Below are 15,849 nucleotides of genomic sequence, written 5' to 3' on the forward strand. Positions count from 1 at the left end.
GCTTCCATTGAGCCAGACAAGCTCCATCAAACACATCTGAAAGATTTCAAATCCTATTTGAACCAAGGTCTAAAGTAATGTAGCCTATCTACCCATTCTGGTTCTGCTTGTCAATGATACCGGTGTGTTTTCCGGCCTTAGCCACAGTTCTGTGTCAGACATTCAAGCCTAATTCCAATGGATTTGACTATTGGAGCCGTACCGGTTAACCCACGTCTTTACTTAATCAGTACCAATGAAGATGATTCTCACCAGACAGTTACCACAACTCTCTTCCATTCCACTGTCTCTTCCACTGTCTATCTTTTGATGAGCTTTTACTGTGTCTTCCTACCCAAGATTTCTCTGTGAATCTGCGATCCACCAAACACTTTGCTGAAGCTCAAAAGTACAATATTTTACGAGATTGCTTGAACGACACATGCGGTAACTGCGTGATTATGTGTTTACTACTTGTTCTCTTTGAGGTCACTAAAGGTAATGTGTTTACTACTTGTTCCCTTTGAGGTCACTAAAGGTAATGTGATAACTACTTGTTCCTTTGAGGTCACTAAAGGTAATGTGTTAAAGTAGATTGTGACGTAATGTTCCAGATGACAGACATGGCAGCTCTGCTTCTAGCTCCTAAGCAACTTTGCGCTCGTCCTAATATTTCTATAAATATATATTTTATTTTTAGATTTGTGTGTATTGTTGTGAATTGTTATATTCTACTGCCCTATTGGAACTAGGAACACAAGCATTTCGCTACACCCGCAATAACATCTGCTAAATATGTGTGTGACCAATAAAATGTGATTTGATTTGTCCCCAGCTTCTCTATACAGCCGATGGCCCTGCAGTCACTGACCCTCTAGCAGAGGAGTCAAGTAGTATTTGTTTATTTTCAAATACTTTGAGCGTTTGAGTGAACCTGTCAGAGTGCTAGATGATTGGGGTTTACACTTTGCACTTTTGGGACTACTCCACACAATCAAGCACAGATAAAAGCACAGAAAAGTATGTCTGGAAGACATGCCAAAGTAGTGTTTTGGGTGCAGTGGACTAACCTCTTGCTGGATTGTGTTGTTAACGGCCGTTACTCCCTCCCTACAGCTCCATGCACCGTTTAAACCCTCCATGCCAAAGGTCTCTTGAAAGCTGTCTGATCCAAGAGCCCCTAGAAGACTGTCTGGCCACAGATGGTAACTCTTTAACTTGAGTGGCCACAGATGGCAATGCTGTAACTCTGTAACTTGAGTGGCCACAGATGGCAATGCTATAACTCTGTAACTTGAGTGGCCACAGATGGCAATGCTGTAACTCTGTAACTTGAGTGGCCACAGATGGCAATGCTGTAACTCTGTAACTTGAGTGGCCACAGATGGCAATGCTGTAACTCTGTAACTTGAGTGGCCACAGATGGCAATGCTGTAACTCTGTAACTTGAGTGGCCACAGATGGCAATGCTGTAACTCTGTAACTTGAGTGGCCACAGATGGCAATGCTGTAACTCTGTAACTTGAGTGGCCACAGATGGCAATGCTGTAACTCTGTAACTTGAGTGGCCACAGATGGCAATGCTGTAACTTGGATTGTTTGGGATTCCCCATTGCCTTACTCTCTACCCACATTATTGTGGCTTGTGTCCAAATTGTCTGGAGGTTTTATGTTTCGCTTTAAATCCACATAAAGCACACATTGATGATTGATGGGTGTTAAGAGTTCCATCAAAGTGTTTATTTACAGAAACTTTTGTACCATAGAATGGCTTTAAAATGAATCTAACGCTCTTATTTTAAGTTAGTAGTCTGATACCTGTAAATCTGGCTAACCATAAAGAAGAGCGAGACACTCAAACACAGGGCTCTGTGTGTGTATGTAGGGTTCTTAGTGTCCTTAAGTGTGTATGCATGCGTGTGTGTGTGTGCATTCTGGGGCTCGGCTGTAACCATGGCAACGCTGACTGGTTTTTCAAGCTGTGCCTTAAGAATCCGAGACTAACTTAGAGCGCAGGCCCCGCAACGAGGGTTCCAGGCCATAGACAATATGTAGCACCATTACTGCCAAGAACTCACACACATACACACACTAGCGTAGCATTGCTCCTTTTTGTATCAGATATTGCCATTCTGCCAAGGTTTTAGTCCTATATATATATATAACGCAGAACACACCATATATTCTTTATATATTCTCTATGGAACATATCTCTGTTCAACCTCTGGGTACTGTGGATAACAGTTGTTAGGGGTCATTGGAAGGGGTTACCTTATCTTCTTGACGCACCTATCCCGTTAGCGGGATCATTTTCATCAACACCCGCTGAATTGCAGCGCGCCAAATTACTAAAAATATTTAATTTTCATGAAATCACAAGTGCAATATAGCAAAACACAGCTTAGCTTGTTGTTATTCCACCTGGCGTGTCAGATTTCAATACAGCTTTTCGGCGAAAGCATAACAAGCGTTTATGTAAGAACATCTCTCTCAGTAGACAACATTTTACAAACGGCTAGCAGCCAAGTAGATTGGTCTCGAAAGTCAGAAAAGCAATAAATTAAATTGCTTACCTTTGATGATCTTCGGATGTTTGCACTCACTAGACTCCCAGTTACACAATAAATGTTCCTTTTGTTCCATAAAGATTATTTTCATATCCAAAATACCTCTATTTGTTTGACGCGTTATGTTCAGAAATCCACAGGCTCGAGCGGTCACAACATCAGAGACAAAAATTCCAAATAATATCCGTAATGTCCACAGAAACATGTCAAATGTTTTTTTATAATCAATCCTCAGGTTGTTTTTAAAATATATAATCGCTAATATATCAACCGGGACTGTAACTTTTTCAATAGGAGAGGGAGAGACAATGGCTGCCCCACTCTGTTGCAAAACTCTGCGAACACCCAGCTATCCACTGACGCGATGTGATGTTTCTCGCTCATTTTTAAAATAAAAGCCTGAAACTATGTCTAAAGACTATTGACACCTTGAGGAAGCCATAGGAAAAGGAATCTGGTTGATATCCCTTTAAATAGGCAACGCATCCAATGGAACAGAGAGCTTTCAGGGAAAAAAGCACTTCCTTGTTGGATTTTCCTCCAGGTTTTCACCTGCAATATCAGTTCTGTTATACTCACAGACAATATTTTGACCATTTTGGAACCTTTAGAGTGTTTTCTATCCTAATCTGACAATTATATGCATATTCTAGTTTCTGGGCCTGAGAAATAGGCCCAGAAATAGTTTCAAATGGGTACATTTCTTTTGCCAAAAACAAAAATCCTGCCCCCTAAACACAATAAGTTATACAACGTCTAATCTAACACTTAGCCATGCCTCTAGATAAGACCTTGATCATCGTTATGTCTCAGTCCTCCTCTATGTCTCTAGATAAGACCTTGATCAGCGTTATGTCTCAGTCCTCCTCTTTCTCTAGATAATACCTTGATCATTGTTATGTCTCAGTCCTCTGTCTCTAGATAAGACCTTGATCAGTGTTATGTCTCAGTCCTCCTCTACCTGATCCACATCTACCACAAACAGGATAACCAGGTTCCTAGAGTTAACGCCCAGAGAGACAGACAACTACTGGAGATCCCAGTACTGGAGATCAGGAGCATGTCAGCAGTTATGTTTTCAAGATGGAGCACTTTCAGTACAGAGCAAAAAAATGATCTATCCCTTTAACTTAACAGTGTTCACTAACATTGATGCTTAAATACCCTGTAGAGTTCAGGTTTGGATCATCATGGAAAGCTTGTTGAAGAGAGAACTGCTCAAATAACCTCTAGTCTGGTATCAAATCTGTTTGTACAAAAGGTGACAAAACGTGACGTAGGTGTTAACAATACAGCACAAACAGATCTGGGATTCATTAGGTGTATGTCACCCAGGAATTGAAATACCAGTTCAGGCAGCAGCAGGGTTTCGCTGTGTCTCACTGGGTGTCACTGCAAGGCGGATCAAACAAATGTGTGTGTGTGTGTGTGCTCTCGCGTGTGTGTGTCCGTAAATTGCCAAATGAGATTGGCATCCAGTCAATGTGTCTCTCTCTAGTACACAATGGTCGAGCCCCACCCCAGATTCCTCCCACCTAGCCCTATTGATACAGAGGCCAACATGTACAACACAGTAGTACAACACACAGTCCTGCCTCACACATGGATGAATCATATCCTATTTGCAATTGTTTCCTACCACATCCCAGGCTGCGTAACCAATGGCACCCTTTTCCATATATAGTGCATAGCCCTATGGGGCCCTGGTCAAAAGTAGTTCACTATATTTAAGCAATAAGGCCCAACGAAGTGTAGTATATGACCAATATATCACTGCTAAGGGCTGTTCCATGCACCATGCAACGTGGAGTGCCTGGATACAGCCATTAGCCTTGGTATTTTGGCCATATACCACAAACCCCAGGGGGTGGGGCGGGCCCAGCCACCTAGCTCTGTTCCTCCTGCCTAAAATCATTTCAATTGAAATATTTGGCTACAAAAACCCTGGATTGTGAGTTGGGAAATAATCTGGAATAAATCTATGGAAAATGTACACTGTAATGTCCACTATTTAGCCACGTAAAGACGCTTGTCCTGGAGGCAGTGATTTCCACTAGATGGGCTAGCTGCAAAGTCAAAATTGGCTATATATTGTAAGAATTCATGAAAACAAAAATGTGCTTTTTGGTTTTAATTTTGTTTAGGGTTAGGCATAAGGTTAGAAGTGTGGTTAAGGTGAGGGTTAGGTTTAAAATTAGATTTTATGACTTTGTGGCTGTGTCAGCTAGTGACCACCCTGCAGAGCTGCCTCCAGTACATGAGTAATCCCAATAAATGACAACCTGTTTAAAGCACATGCGGCCTACACAATACTTACACTGGTTTGCCTCCTCCCCCACCAGACTGACCCCAAAGATCGGTTTCCCCTGGAGCGAGATCAGGAACATCTCCTTCAACGACAAGAAGTTCATCATCAAACCCATCGACAAGAAGGCCCCGGTGAGTTACACATTATAAACTGAGTCTACAAACATTAGGAACACCTGCTTTTTCCATGACACAGACTGATCAGGTGAATCCAGGTTAAAGCTATGATCCCTTATTGATGTCACTTGCTAAATCCACTTCAATCAGTGTAGATAAAGGGGAGACAGGATTTTTAAGCCTTGAGACAACTGAGACATGGATTGTGTATGTGTGCCATTAAGAGGGTGAATTGACAAGACAAAAGATGTAAGTGCCATTGAACGGGGTATTGTAGTAGGTGCCAGGCGCACCAGTTTGAGTGTGTCAAGAAATGCAACTCTGCTGGGTTTTTCATGCTCAACAGTTTCCTGTGTGTATCAAGAATGGTCCACCACACAAAGGACATCCAGCCAACTTGACACTGTGGGAAGCATTGGAGTCAACATGGGCCAGTATCCCTGTGGAATGTTTTTGAAACATTTTAGAGTCCATGCCTTTACGACTTGAGGCTGTTCTGAGGGCAAAAGGGGGGGAAATTCAATATTAGGAAGGTGTTCCTAATGTTTTGTGCACTCAGTTTAGATCCACAATACAGGGCCAAACCAAGAAGGCTCCAGTGAGTTACACTATATTTCCACACTACAGGGCCAAACCAAGTAACGTAAACTCACCCCGTTTCATACAAATGTGCGCAACCGCGACATTCAAATGAGGCTACAAAGAAAACTAATGGGATTGTAGCGACTGTGTTGACTTCAAAATCTGGGGTGTGAACTAGGTTTCTATTCAAGCGTTGATCGACATGGTAATGGCTCTATAGTATTGGAGAAAAGTTGAAAAACTGACCCTCCATTACATCTTGACGTGTCATGTCGTAATGTACAGCACGCATAAAGCTACTACTTCTGTCTTACAATCTCTCTCCACCAGGTGTAGCACCTCTCTCATCGTTTAAAATCAAGAAAGGGACAGGGACAGGGGTAAGGGGGATACCTCGTCATTTTTTGCGTCGTCACTGCAAGCGATCATGACCCTCAAATGACAATTTTTACTTCTGAAGATCACTTTAGCACCGCCCCAAAAACCCGATTCAAATTCGACACAAACCTTCAAATAGGTATGTAATGACACATTATATAAATCTTTATAGTGATTTATTTAAATTTTTAGAGGCGATAAGGTGATAAGTTGGAAAGATCGAGTGGGGAAAAAAGCAGTTTTCCCACACGACATCTCTCCTTCTCACTATCACGCATTAGTTTCTCTTCCCCACCCGCCATTTCTAAAAAGACTGTTAGGAATATTATGAATAAATGACTAAACAATATTCTCATTTTAAATGGAACTGTAACTAAGTAAACTTATATCTGATTAACAATATGAGTTCATAAGAAGGGATTGTGTGACACGGACAAGGAGTAATTAAATATAACGAACACCATTCCAAACTAGTCTGGAGAGGATTGGGTTAAGTAAGCAGATGGGGTCGTTAACCTATGGTTGAACCGACGAAACTGAGCTCTGGGGTATTTTAGATAAGGCAGTGAGTGCATTCCTAGTTTTTCTGTTAATTAGAACTATCAGCTAAGTGGTGATCGATAATGGTGAGGGGTCAAGAGTTAATTCAGTTATGTTGTCTGACCTGTGAGTGTGTTAGTGAATTGGAATGAACTTTTAAACTCACTTAATTCTAGGTCGGGAGGAGGGGATTCGTTCTAGAAGCAATGAAATGATGACATGTTATTGTATATAAACTGTTGCTCGTGATAATGTGGCAGCGTGCTCCGAGAATAAATAATTTTATCTATTATTGATAAGACTGGTCTCCGTCCATTTTATGCAAACAAGAATCTTACAAATTCTCATGAAATAGATTAAGCGAATTAAATTAATGAAAACATATTGGAATAATTCAATTACAGTAACAAAGACCCGACGGAGCTCATTGCCTTCTTGAATCATGCAGAAATGTGCAGCGTGGAGGTCATGTCATTGATTTTGTTGGAAAGGGGAAAAATTGTGCTTTACAATGGTATTGACATTACAGTTGATCTGGAAGTGTTAAGTTTTTGGGGCGCTAAAATAAAGTCAATTGTACGGACCAAGGAGATGTACAAAAGTGAGTGAGTTTACGTTAGGTTCCAGTGAGTTACACTATAGTTCCACACTACAGGGCCAAACCAAGAAGGCCCCAGTGAGTTACACTATAGTTCCACACTACAGAGCCAAACCAAGAAGGCCCCAGTGAGTTACACTATAGTTCCACACTACAGGGCCAAACCAAGAAGGCCCCAGTGAGTTACACTATAGTTCCACACTACAGGGCCAAACCAAGAAGGCCCCAGTGAGTTACACTATAGTTCCACACTACAGAGCCAAACCAAGAAGGCCCCAGTGAGTTACACTATAGTTCCACACTAGAGCCAAACCAAGAAGGCCCCAGTGAGGTACACTATAGTTTCACACTACAGAGCCAAACCAAGAAGGCCCCAGTGAGTTACACTATAGTTCCACACTACAGAGCCAAACCAAGCCAAGCTGTTCTGGCCTGGTTACGCATTTACCATAGTTGCTGGAACTGTGCTGTATAGGACAATGTGAAAATAAACTTATTAGAGCCAACACATTACAGTTTGGGTCAGCCCTACAGTCTGAATCAGGCATCATATGCAGGTCGCCATGATCCTGAATCACAATGACACTGTTTTGATGATGGATGATATTTACCACATCACACACTGTCTCCACACACCACACTTAACATCACAATGAAACCAATCTGAAAGCATCAGCAAACAGCTGCAGAAGCTGAATTTAAAACACAGTAAGCCTGGTCCCAGATCTGTTTGTGTTTGGCCAAACAACAACCATAGGAGTTGGCTATACAGCACAAACAAATCAATGCAGTGTAAGTATGAGGTACAGGAAGATGTTTACTGTAAGTACAATTACACTATGTGGGTGTTGGCTCGCTCACCTCTTATATTGCCAGTTCTACCTGCCTGCCTACACGCCTCCTATCTCTCCTCCTCTCCTTCATTAACCCTAACCGCTCAGCCCTATCCTAACCTCTCAGCCCTATCCTAACCTCTCTCCTCCTCTGTCTCCTTCATTAGCCCTATCCTAACCTCTCTCCTCCTCTGTCTCCTTCATTAACCCTATCCTAACCTCTCTCCTCCTCTGTCTCCTTCATTAACCCTATCCTAACCTCTCGGTCTCCTCTCTCCTTCATTAGCCCAATCCTAACCTCTCTCCTCCTGTCTCCTTCATTAGCCCAATCCTAACCTCTCTCCTCCTGTCTCCTTCTTCATTAGCCCTATCCTAACCTCCTCCTCTGTCTCCTTCATTAGCCCAATCCTAACCTCTCTCCTCCTGTCTCCTTCATTAGCCCAATCCTAACCTCTCTCCTCCTCTGTCTCCTTCATTAACCCTATCCTAACCTCTCTCCTCCTCTGTCTCCTTCATTAGCCCTATCCTAACCTCTCGGTCTCCTTCATTAGCCCAATCCTAACCTCTCTCCTCCTGTCTCCTTCATTAGCCCTATCCTAACCTCGCTCCTCCTCTGTCTTCTTCATTAGCCCAATCCTAACCTCTCGGTCTTCTTCATTAGCCCTATCCTAACCTCTCTCCTCTGTCTTCTTCATTAGCCCAATCCTAACCTCTCGGTCTTCTTCATTAGCCCTATCCTAACCTCTCTCCTCCTGTCTTCTTCATTAGCCCTATCCTAACCTCTCAGCCTTATCCTATCTCCTCTCCACCTCCTTCATTAGCCCTATCCTCTCTTCTCCTCCTCTGTCTCCTTGGGAGCAGCAGGTCCATTAGCCCTATCCTCTCTTCTCCTCCTCTGTCTCCTTGGGAGCAGCAGGTCCATTAGCCCTATCCTCTCTTCTCCTCCTCTGTCTCCTTGGGAGCAGCAGGTCCATTAGCCCTATCCTCTCTTCTCCTCCTCTGTCTCCTTGGGAGCAGCAGGTCCATTAGCCCTATCCTCTCTTCTCCTCCTCTGTCTCATTGGGAGCAGCAGGTCCATTAGCCCTATCCTCTCTTCTCCTCCTCTGTCTCCTTGGGAGCAGCAGGTCCATTAGCCCTATCCTCTCTTCTCCTCCTCTGTCTCCTTGGGAGCAGCAGGTCCATTAGCCCTATCCTCTCCTCCTCTGTCTCATTGGGAGCAGCAGGTCCATTAGCCCTATCCTCAATCCCATCTTCCATTGTCAACAGAACCCTGGCTCTAGCCCCTGTGGCACAGATAGGGAGCAATACAGACACATGCACACAAACGTGCATGAGGATGCACACACACACACGTGCATCCATACACACACGTGCACACACCCTGAGTGCTCTTCTAATGTCCTAATGTCCATCAAGCCTCTACGCTCAAGGCACCTTATCTCTTCAGCTCAAGCCAGTGTGGGTGTGTGTGTGTGTGTGTGTGCGCCTGGGTTTCCGTTAGCCGGTAATTGCCGGCCTTTTGGCAGATATAAACAATTAAAAGCCAATAAATAGAATTGTTGCCGGCCAAATTGACCGGGAGAAAAACCTATCCCAAACCAAGAAGGGCCCACGTTTCCCATGCATACCGTTGCATAGGCAAAAGTATGCAGGCAGGTGGAAGCAGTATGCATTTTGAAAACATGTACTTGAAACATGGAGGCAATTATTTTATTTCAACTTTATTTTGTTGTCCAGGAGCCAAAGGCACAATCCTAGTCATAGTAACAACCCATCCTAGTCCTATTAACAACCCATCCTAGTCCTATTAACAACTCATCCTAGTCCTATTAACAACTCATCCTAGTCCTATTAACAACCCATCCTAGTCCTATTAACAACTCATCCTAGTCCTATTAACAACTCATCCTAGTCCTATTAACAACTCATCCTAGTCCTATTAACAACCCATCCTAGTCCTATTAACAACTCATCCTAGTCCTATTAACAACCCATCCTAGTCCTATTAACAACCCCCATCCTAGTCCTATTAACAACCCCCATCCTAGTCCTATTAACAACCCATCCTAGTCCTATTAACAACCCATCCTAGTCCTATTAACAACCCATCCTAGTCCTATTAACAACTCATCCTAGTCCTATTAACAACCCATCCTAGTCATATTAACAACCCATCCTAGTCATAGTGACAACTCATCCTAGTCATAGTGACAACCCATCCTAGTCCTATTAACAACCCATCCTAGTCATATTAACAACCCATCCTAGTCATAGTGACAACCCATCCTAGTCATATTAACAACCCATCCTAGTCATATTAACAACCCATCCTAGTCATAGTGACAACCCATCCTAGTCATAGTGACAACCCATCCTAGTCATAGTGACCACCCATCCTAGTCATATTAACAACCCATCCTAGTCATAGTGACAACCCATCCTAGTCCTATTAACAACTCATCCTAGTCCTATTAACAACTCATCCTAGTCCTAGTTGACAACCCATCCTAGTCATAGTGACAACCCATCCTAGTCATAGTGACCACCCATCCTAGTCATAGTGACCACCCATCCTAGTCATAGTGACCACCCATCCTAGTCATAGTGACCACCCATCCTAGTCATAGTGACCACCCATCCTAGTCATAGTGACCACCCATCCTAGTCATAGTGACCACCCATCCTAGTCATAGTGACCACCCATCCTAGTCATAGTGACCACCCATCCTAGTCATAGTGACCACCCATCCTAGTCATAGTGACCACCCATCCTAGTCATAGTGACCACCCATCCTAGTCATAGTGACCACCCATCCTAGTCATAGTGACCACCCATCCTAGTCATAGTGACCACCCATCCTAGTCCTATTAACAACCCGTCATAGTAACAACCCGTCATAGTAACAGTAACAACCCGTCATAGTAACAGTAACAACCCGTCCTGGTCATAGCAACAACCCGTCCTGGTCATAGCAACAACCCGTCCTGGTCATAGCAACAACCCGTCCTGGTCCTATTAACAACCCGTCCTGGTCCTATTAACAACCCGTCTTAGTCCTAGTAACAACCCATCCTAGTTGTTGCATATTTAGATTCTAACAGAGATTGTGTAACTATGGAAACACTATCAGGAGGGCCATTTAGATTGGTATTTTCCTGCCAATTGCATTTTTGCAAATGTTTGAAAATGAAGTTTTATTGTCTGCTTCATTACAGGAGTTGTATGTTCTGTTACAATGAATTACCATAATCTACAGTTGAAGTCTGAAGTTTACATACACCTTAGCCAAATACATTTAAACTCAGTTTTTCACAATTCCTTGTCAGTTAGGATCACCACTTTATTTTAAGAATGTGAAATACCAGAATAATAGTATAGAGAATTATTTATTTCAGATTTGATTTCTTTCATCACATTCCCAGTGGGTCAGAAGTTTACATACACTAAATTAGTATTTGGTAGCATTGCCTTTAAATTGTTTAACTTGGGTCAAACATTTCAGGGTAGCCTTCCACAAGCTTACCACAGTAAGTTGGGTGAATTTTGGCCCATTTATCCTGACAGAGCTGGTGTAACGGAGTCAGGTTTGTAGGCCTCCTTGCTCACACACACTTTTTCAGTTCTGCCCACATATTTTCTATAGGATTGAGGCCAGGGCTTTGTGATGGCCACTCCAATACCTTGACATTGTTGTCCTTAAGCCATTATTCCACAACTTTGGATGTATATTTGGGGTCATTGTCCATTTGGAAGACCCATTTTCGACCAAGCTTTAACTTCCTGACTGATGTCTTGAGATGTTGCTTCAATATATCCCCTCCTCATGATGCCATCTATTTTGTAAAGTGCCCCAGTCTCTCCTGCAGCAAAGCACCCCCACAACATGATGCTGCCACCCCCGTGTTTCACGTTTGGGAGGGTGTTCTTTGGCTTGCAAGCCTCCCCCTTTTTCCTCCAAACATAATGATGGTAATTATGGCGGAACAGTTCTGTTTTTGTTTCATCAGACCAGAGGACATTTCTCCAAAGAGTACGATCTATGTCCCCATGTGCAGTTGCAAACCGTAGTCTGGCATTTTTATAGCGGTTTTGGACCAGTGGCTTATTCCTTGCTGAGCGGCCTTTCAGGTAATGTCAATAAAGGACTCGTTTTACTGTGGATATAGATACTTTTGCACCCGTTTCCTCCAGCATCTTCACAAGGTCCTTTGCTGTTGTTCTGGGATTTATTTGCACTTTTCGCACCTAAGTACGTTCATCTCTAGGAGACAGAACGCGTCTCCTTCCTGAGCGGTATGACAGCTGCGTGGTCCCATGGTGTTTATACTTGCGTACTATTGTTTGTAGAGATGAATGTGGTACCTTCAGGCTTTTGGAAATTCCTCCCAATGATGAACCAGACTTGTGGAGGTCTACAATTGTTTTCTGAGGTCTTTTGATTTTCCCATGATTTCAAGCAAAGAGGCACTGAGTTTGGAGGTAGGCCTTGAAATACATCCACAGGTACACCTCCAATGAACTCAAATGATGTCAATTAGCCAATCGGAAGCTTCTAAAGTCATGACATCATTTTCTGGAATGGAAGTTATTTAAAGGCACAGCCAACTTATGTATGTAAACTTCTGACCCACTGGAATTGTGATACAGTGAATTATAAATAATAATAATAAATAATAATTATAATTATAATAATAATTATAAGTGAAATAATCTGTCTGTAAACAAATGTTGAAAAAATGACTTGTGTCATGTACAATGTAGATGTCCTAACCGACTTGCCAAAACTATAGTTTGTTAACAAGAATTTTGTGGAGTGGTTGAAATATTAGTTTTAATGACTCCAACCTAAGTGTATCCCTCCGACTTCAACTGTACATGTGATGTCTGTCATTCTGAGCATCGTGGGTAGATGCCCTAAATGGTTATGCACCAATAGCATACGGTTCCAGTAAATTAAAATCTTTCCGGTCACGTTGTCCAGTGCCACATTTTCCTAACGGGAACCCTGGTGTGTGTGTGGGGGGGTGGGGGTCAGCCTAACTGTGTTCAGTAACCGCAGATGGGAAGTGTCTCCTTCAAATTAAAGGTTTGGTTTAGTCATCCCTACTGTTCCTTTCAGCTGCCATTTTAACTTTCCATTCCAAACTAAATGGTCGCTATGGGTGTTGTCGAGTTTTGGACTCTGCACCTGCCTACTGTTAGTAGAGCCTTTGTCATTTCAACGTTATGGAAACACTAAAGATGGCTGTTTGCAAAACCATTTAGTCTAACCTGAGTTTTGTTATTTTCTCCAACCTCCTTCACCTTTCTCTCACCCACCATTCTCCCCTGCCCTCTCTCTCTATCTCTACTCACCCCTCTCCCTTTCTCTCTATCTCTACTCACCCCTCTCCCTTTCTCTCTATCTCTACTCACCCCTCTCCCCTTTCTCTCTCTCTACTCACCCCTCCCCCTTTCTCTCTACTCACCCCTCTCCCTTTCTCTCTATCTCTACTCACCCCTCTCCCTTTCTCTCTATCTCTACTCACCCCTCTCCCTTTATCTCTACTCACCCCTCTCCCTTTATCTCTACTCACCCCTCTCCCTTTATCTCTACTCACCCCTCTCCCTTTCTCTCTACTCACCCCTCTCCCTTTCTCTCTACTCACCCCTCTCCCTTTCTCTCTACTCACCCCTCTCCCTTTCTCTCTACTCACCCCTCTCCCTTTCTCTCTACTCACCCCTCTCCCTTTCTCTCTACTCACCCCTCTCCCTTTCTCTCTACTCACCCCTCTCCCTTTCTCTCTACTCACCCCTCTCCCTTTCTCTCTACTCACCCCTCCCTCCCTCTTTCTCCCTCTCTCTACTCACCCCTCTCCCTTTCTCTCTACTCACCCCTCTCCCTTTCTCTCTACTCACCCCTCTCCCTTTCTCTCTACTCACCCCTCTCCCTTTCTCTCTACTCACCCCTCTCCCTTTCTCTCTACTCACCCCTCTCCCTTTCTCTCTACTCACCCCTCTCCCTTTCTCTCTACTCACCCCTCTCTTTCTAATCTCTTCCTCTCTCAGGACTTTGTGTTCTTTGCCCCTCGCCTGCGCATCAACAAGCGTATCCTGCAGCTGTGCATGGGCAACCATGAGCTGTACATGCGCCGCCGCAAGCCAGACACCATCGAGGTGCAGCAGATGAAGGCCCAGGCCCGCGAGGAGAAACACCAGAAACAGATGGAGAGGTGTGTGTGTGTGTGTGTGTGTGTGTGTGTGTGTGTGTGTGTGTGTGTTTAGAATTAGGGTGGCCAACTCTCCTCCTGGAGAACTACTGTATGTGCATGCTTTTGCTCCATCCCTACACAAACACACATAATCAGATTCAGAATATAACTCACGAAAAGGGATATATTGTATCCCATGATCGGAGTTGCCCAAAGTTACAAAAATATGCCATGAATCATATCCTAGCATGTATCTCTTGCTCCAAAGCATAGCCTGCTCTTCATTATAGCAAGACATGCTCAGCACCTTTGCAGGCTTCACAGGTACATGAAGTACTGCAGAGATAGGCCACTAGCATAACTAGAGTAATCCCAGCGTAGCACTGATGATTCAGTAACATGACCTCATTCTGGGATAAGTGACGTGACCTAAAGACAAGGTTGTGGGAGCTGGCTACTGTATCTTCTAGTGTTAGCGGGACAGGATGGCCTTCGCACAGCTCTTCAACATGATGTTAGATGGCCAGGGTCCGTCACAATCACCTGTAGGACTTTCCCTACACTAGAACCTAACCCTAAACTAGAACCTAACCCTACACTAGAACCTAACCCTACACTAGAACCTAACTCTACACTAGAACCTTAACCTAAACCGAACCCTATACTAGAACCTAACCCTAAACCTAACCCTATACTGGAACCTAACCCTACCCTGGAACCTAACCCTAAACCTAACCCTACACTAGAACGTAAACCTACACTGGAACCTAACCCTAAACCTACACTGGAACCTAACCCTAAACCTAACCCTACACTGGAACCTAACCCTACACTAGAACCTAACCCTACACTGGAACCTAACCCCAAACCTAACCCTACACTAGAACCTAACCCTAACCCTACACTGGAGCCTAACCCTACACTGGAGCCTAACCCTACACTGGAGCCTAACCCTACACTGGAGCCTAACCCTACACTGGAGCCTAACCCTACACTGGAGCCTAACCCTACACTGGAGCCTAACCCTACACTGGAGCCTAACCCTACACTGGAGCCTAACCCTACACTGGAGCCTAACCCTACACTGGAGCCTAACCCTACACTGGAGCCTAACCCTACACTGGAGCCTAACCCTACACTGGAGCCTAACCCTACACTGGAGCCTAACCCTACACTGGAGCCTAACCCTACACTGGAGCCTAACCCTACACTGGAGCCTAACCCTACACTGGAGCCTAACCCTGGAGCCTAACCCTACACTGGAGCCTAACCCTACACTGGAGCCTAACCCTACACTGGAGCCTAACCCTACACTGGAGCCTAACCCTACACTGGAGCCTAACCCTACACTGGAGCCTAACCCTGGAGCCTAACCCTACACTGGAGCCTAACCCTACACTGGAGCCTAACCCTACACTGGAGCCTAACCCTACACTGGAGCCTAACACTGGAGCCTAACCCTACACTGGAGCCTAACCCTACACTGGAGCCTAACCCTACACTGGAGCCTAACCCTACACTGGAGCCTAACCCTACACTGGAGCCTAACCCTACACTGGAGCCTAACCCTACACTGGAGCCTAACCCTACACTGGAGCCTAACACTGGAGCCTAACCCTACACTGGAGCCTAACCCTGGAGCCTAACCCTACACTGGAGCCTAACCCTACACTGGAGCCTAACCCTACACTGGAGCCTAACCCTACACTGGAGCCTAACCCTACACTGGAGCCTAACCTTACACTGGAGCCTAACC

General features: G+C 44.2%; 1 protein-coding gene across 2 annotated transcripts in view; it reads left to right on the top strand.

The window, feature by feature from the left end:
• Positions 1-15,849, top strand: part of ezrb (ezrin b) — a 55,405-nt gene that overhangs the window by 26,213 nt on the left and 13,343 nt on the right. For both annotated transcript variants that reach the window (XM_046291208.1, XM_046291209.1), the window contains exons 9-10: positions 4,889-4,985; positions 13,951-14,114. In XM_046291208.1, coding sequence (XP_046147164.1) covers positions 4,889-4,985; positions 13,951-14,114 — 261 coding nt within the window. The remainder of the gene's footprint in view (positions 1-4,888; positions 4,986-13,950; positions 14,115-15,849) is intronic.

This window comes from Oncorhynchus gorbuscha, linkage group LG12 (genome assembly GCF_021184085.1).
Source record: "Oncorhynchus gorbuscha isolate QuinsamMale2020 ecotype Even-year linkage group LG12, OgorEven_v1.0, whole genome shotgun sequence".
NCBI lineage: Eukaryota > Metazoa > Chordata > Actinopteri > Salmoniformes > Salmonidae > Oncorhynchus > Oncorhynchus gorbuscha.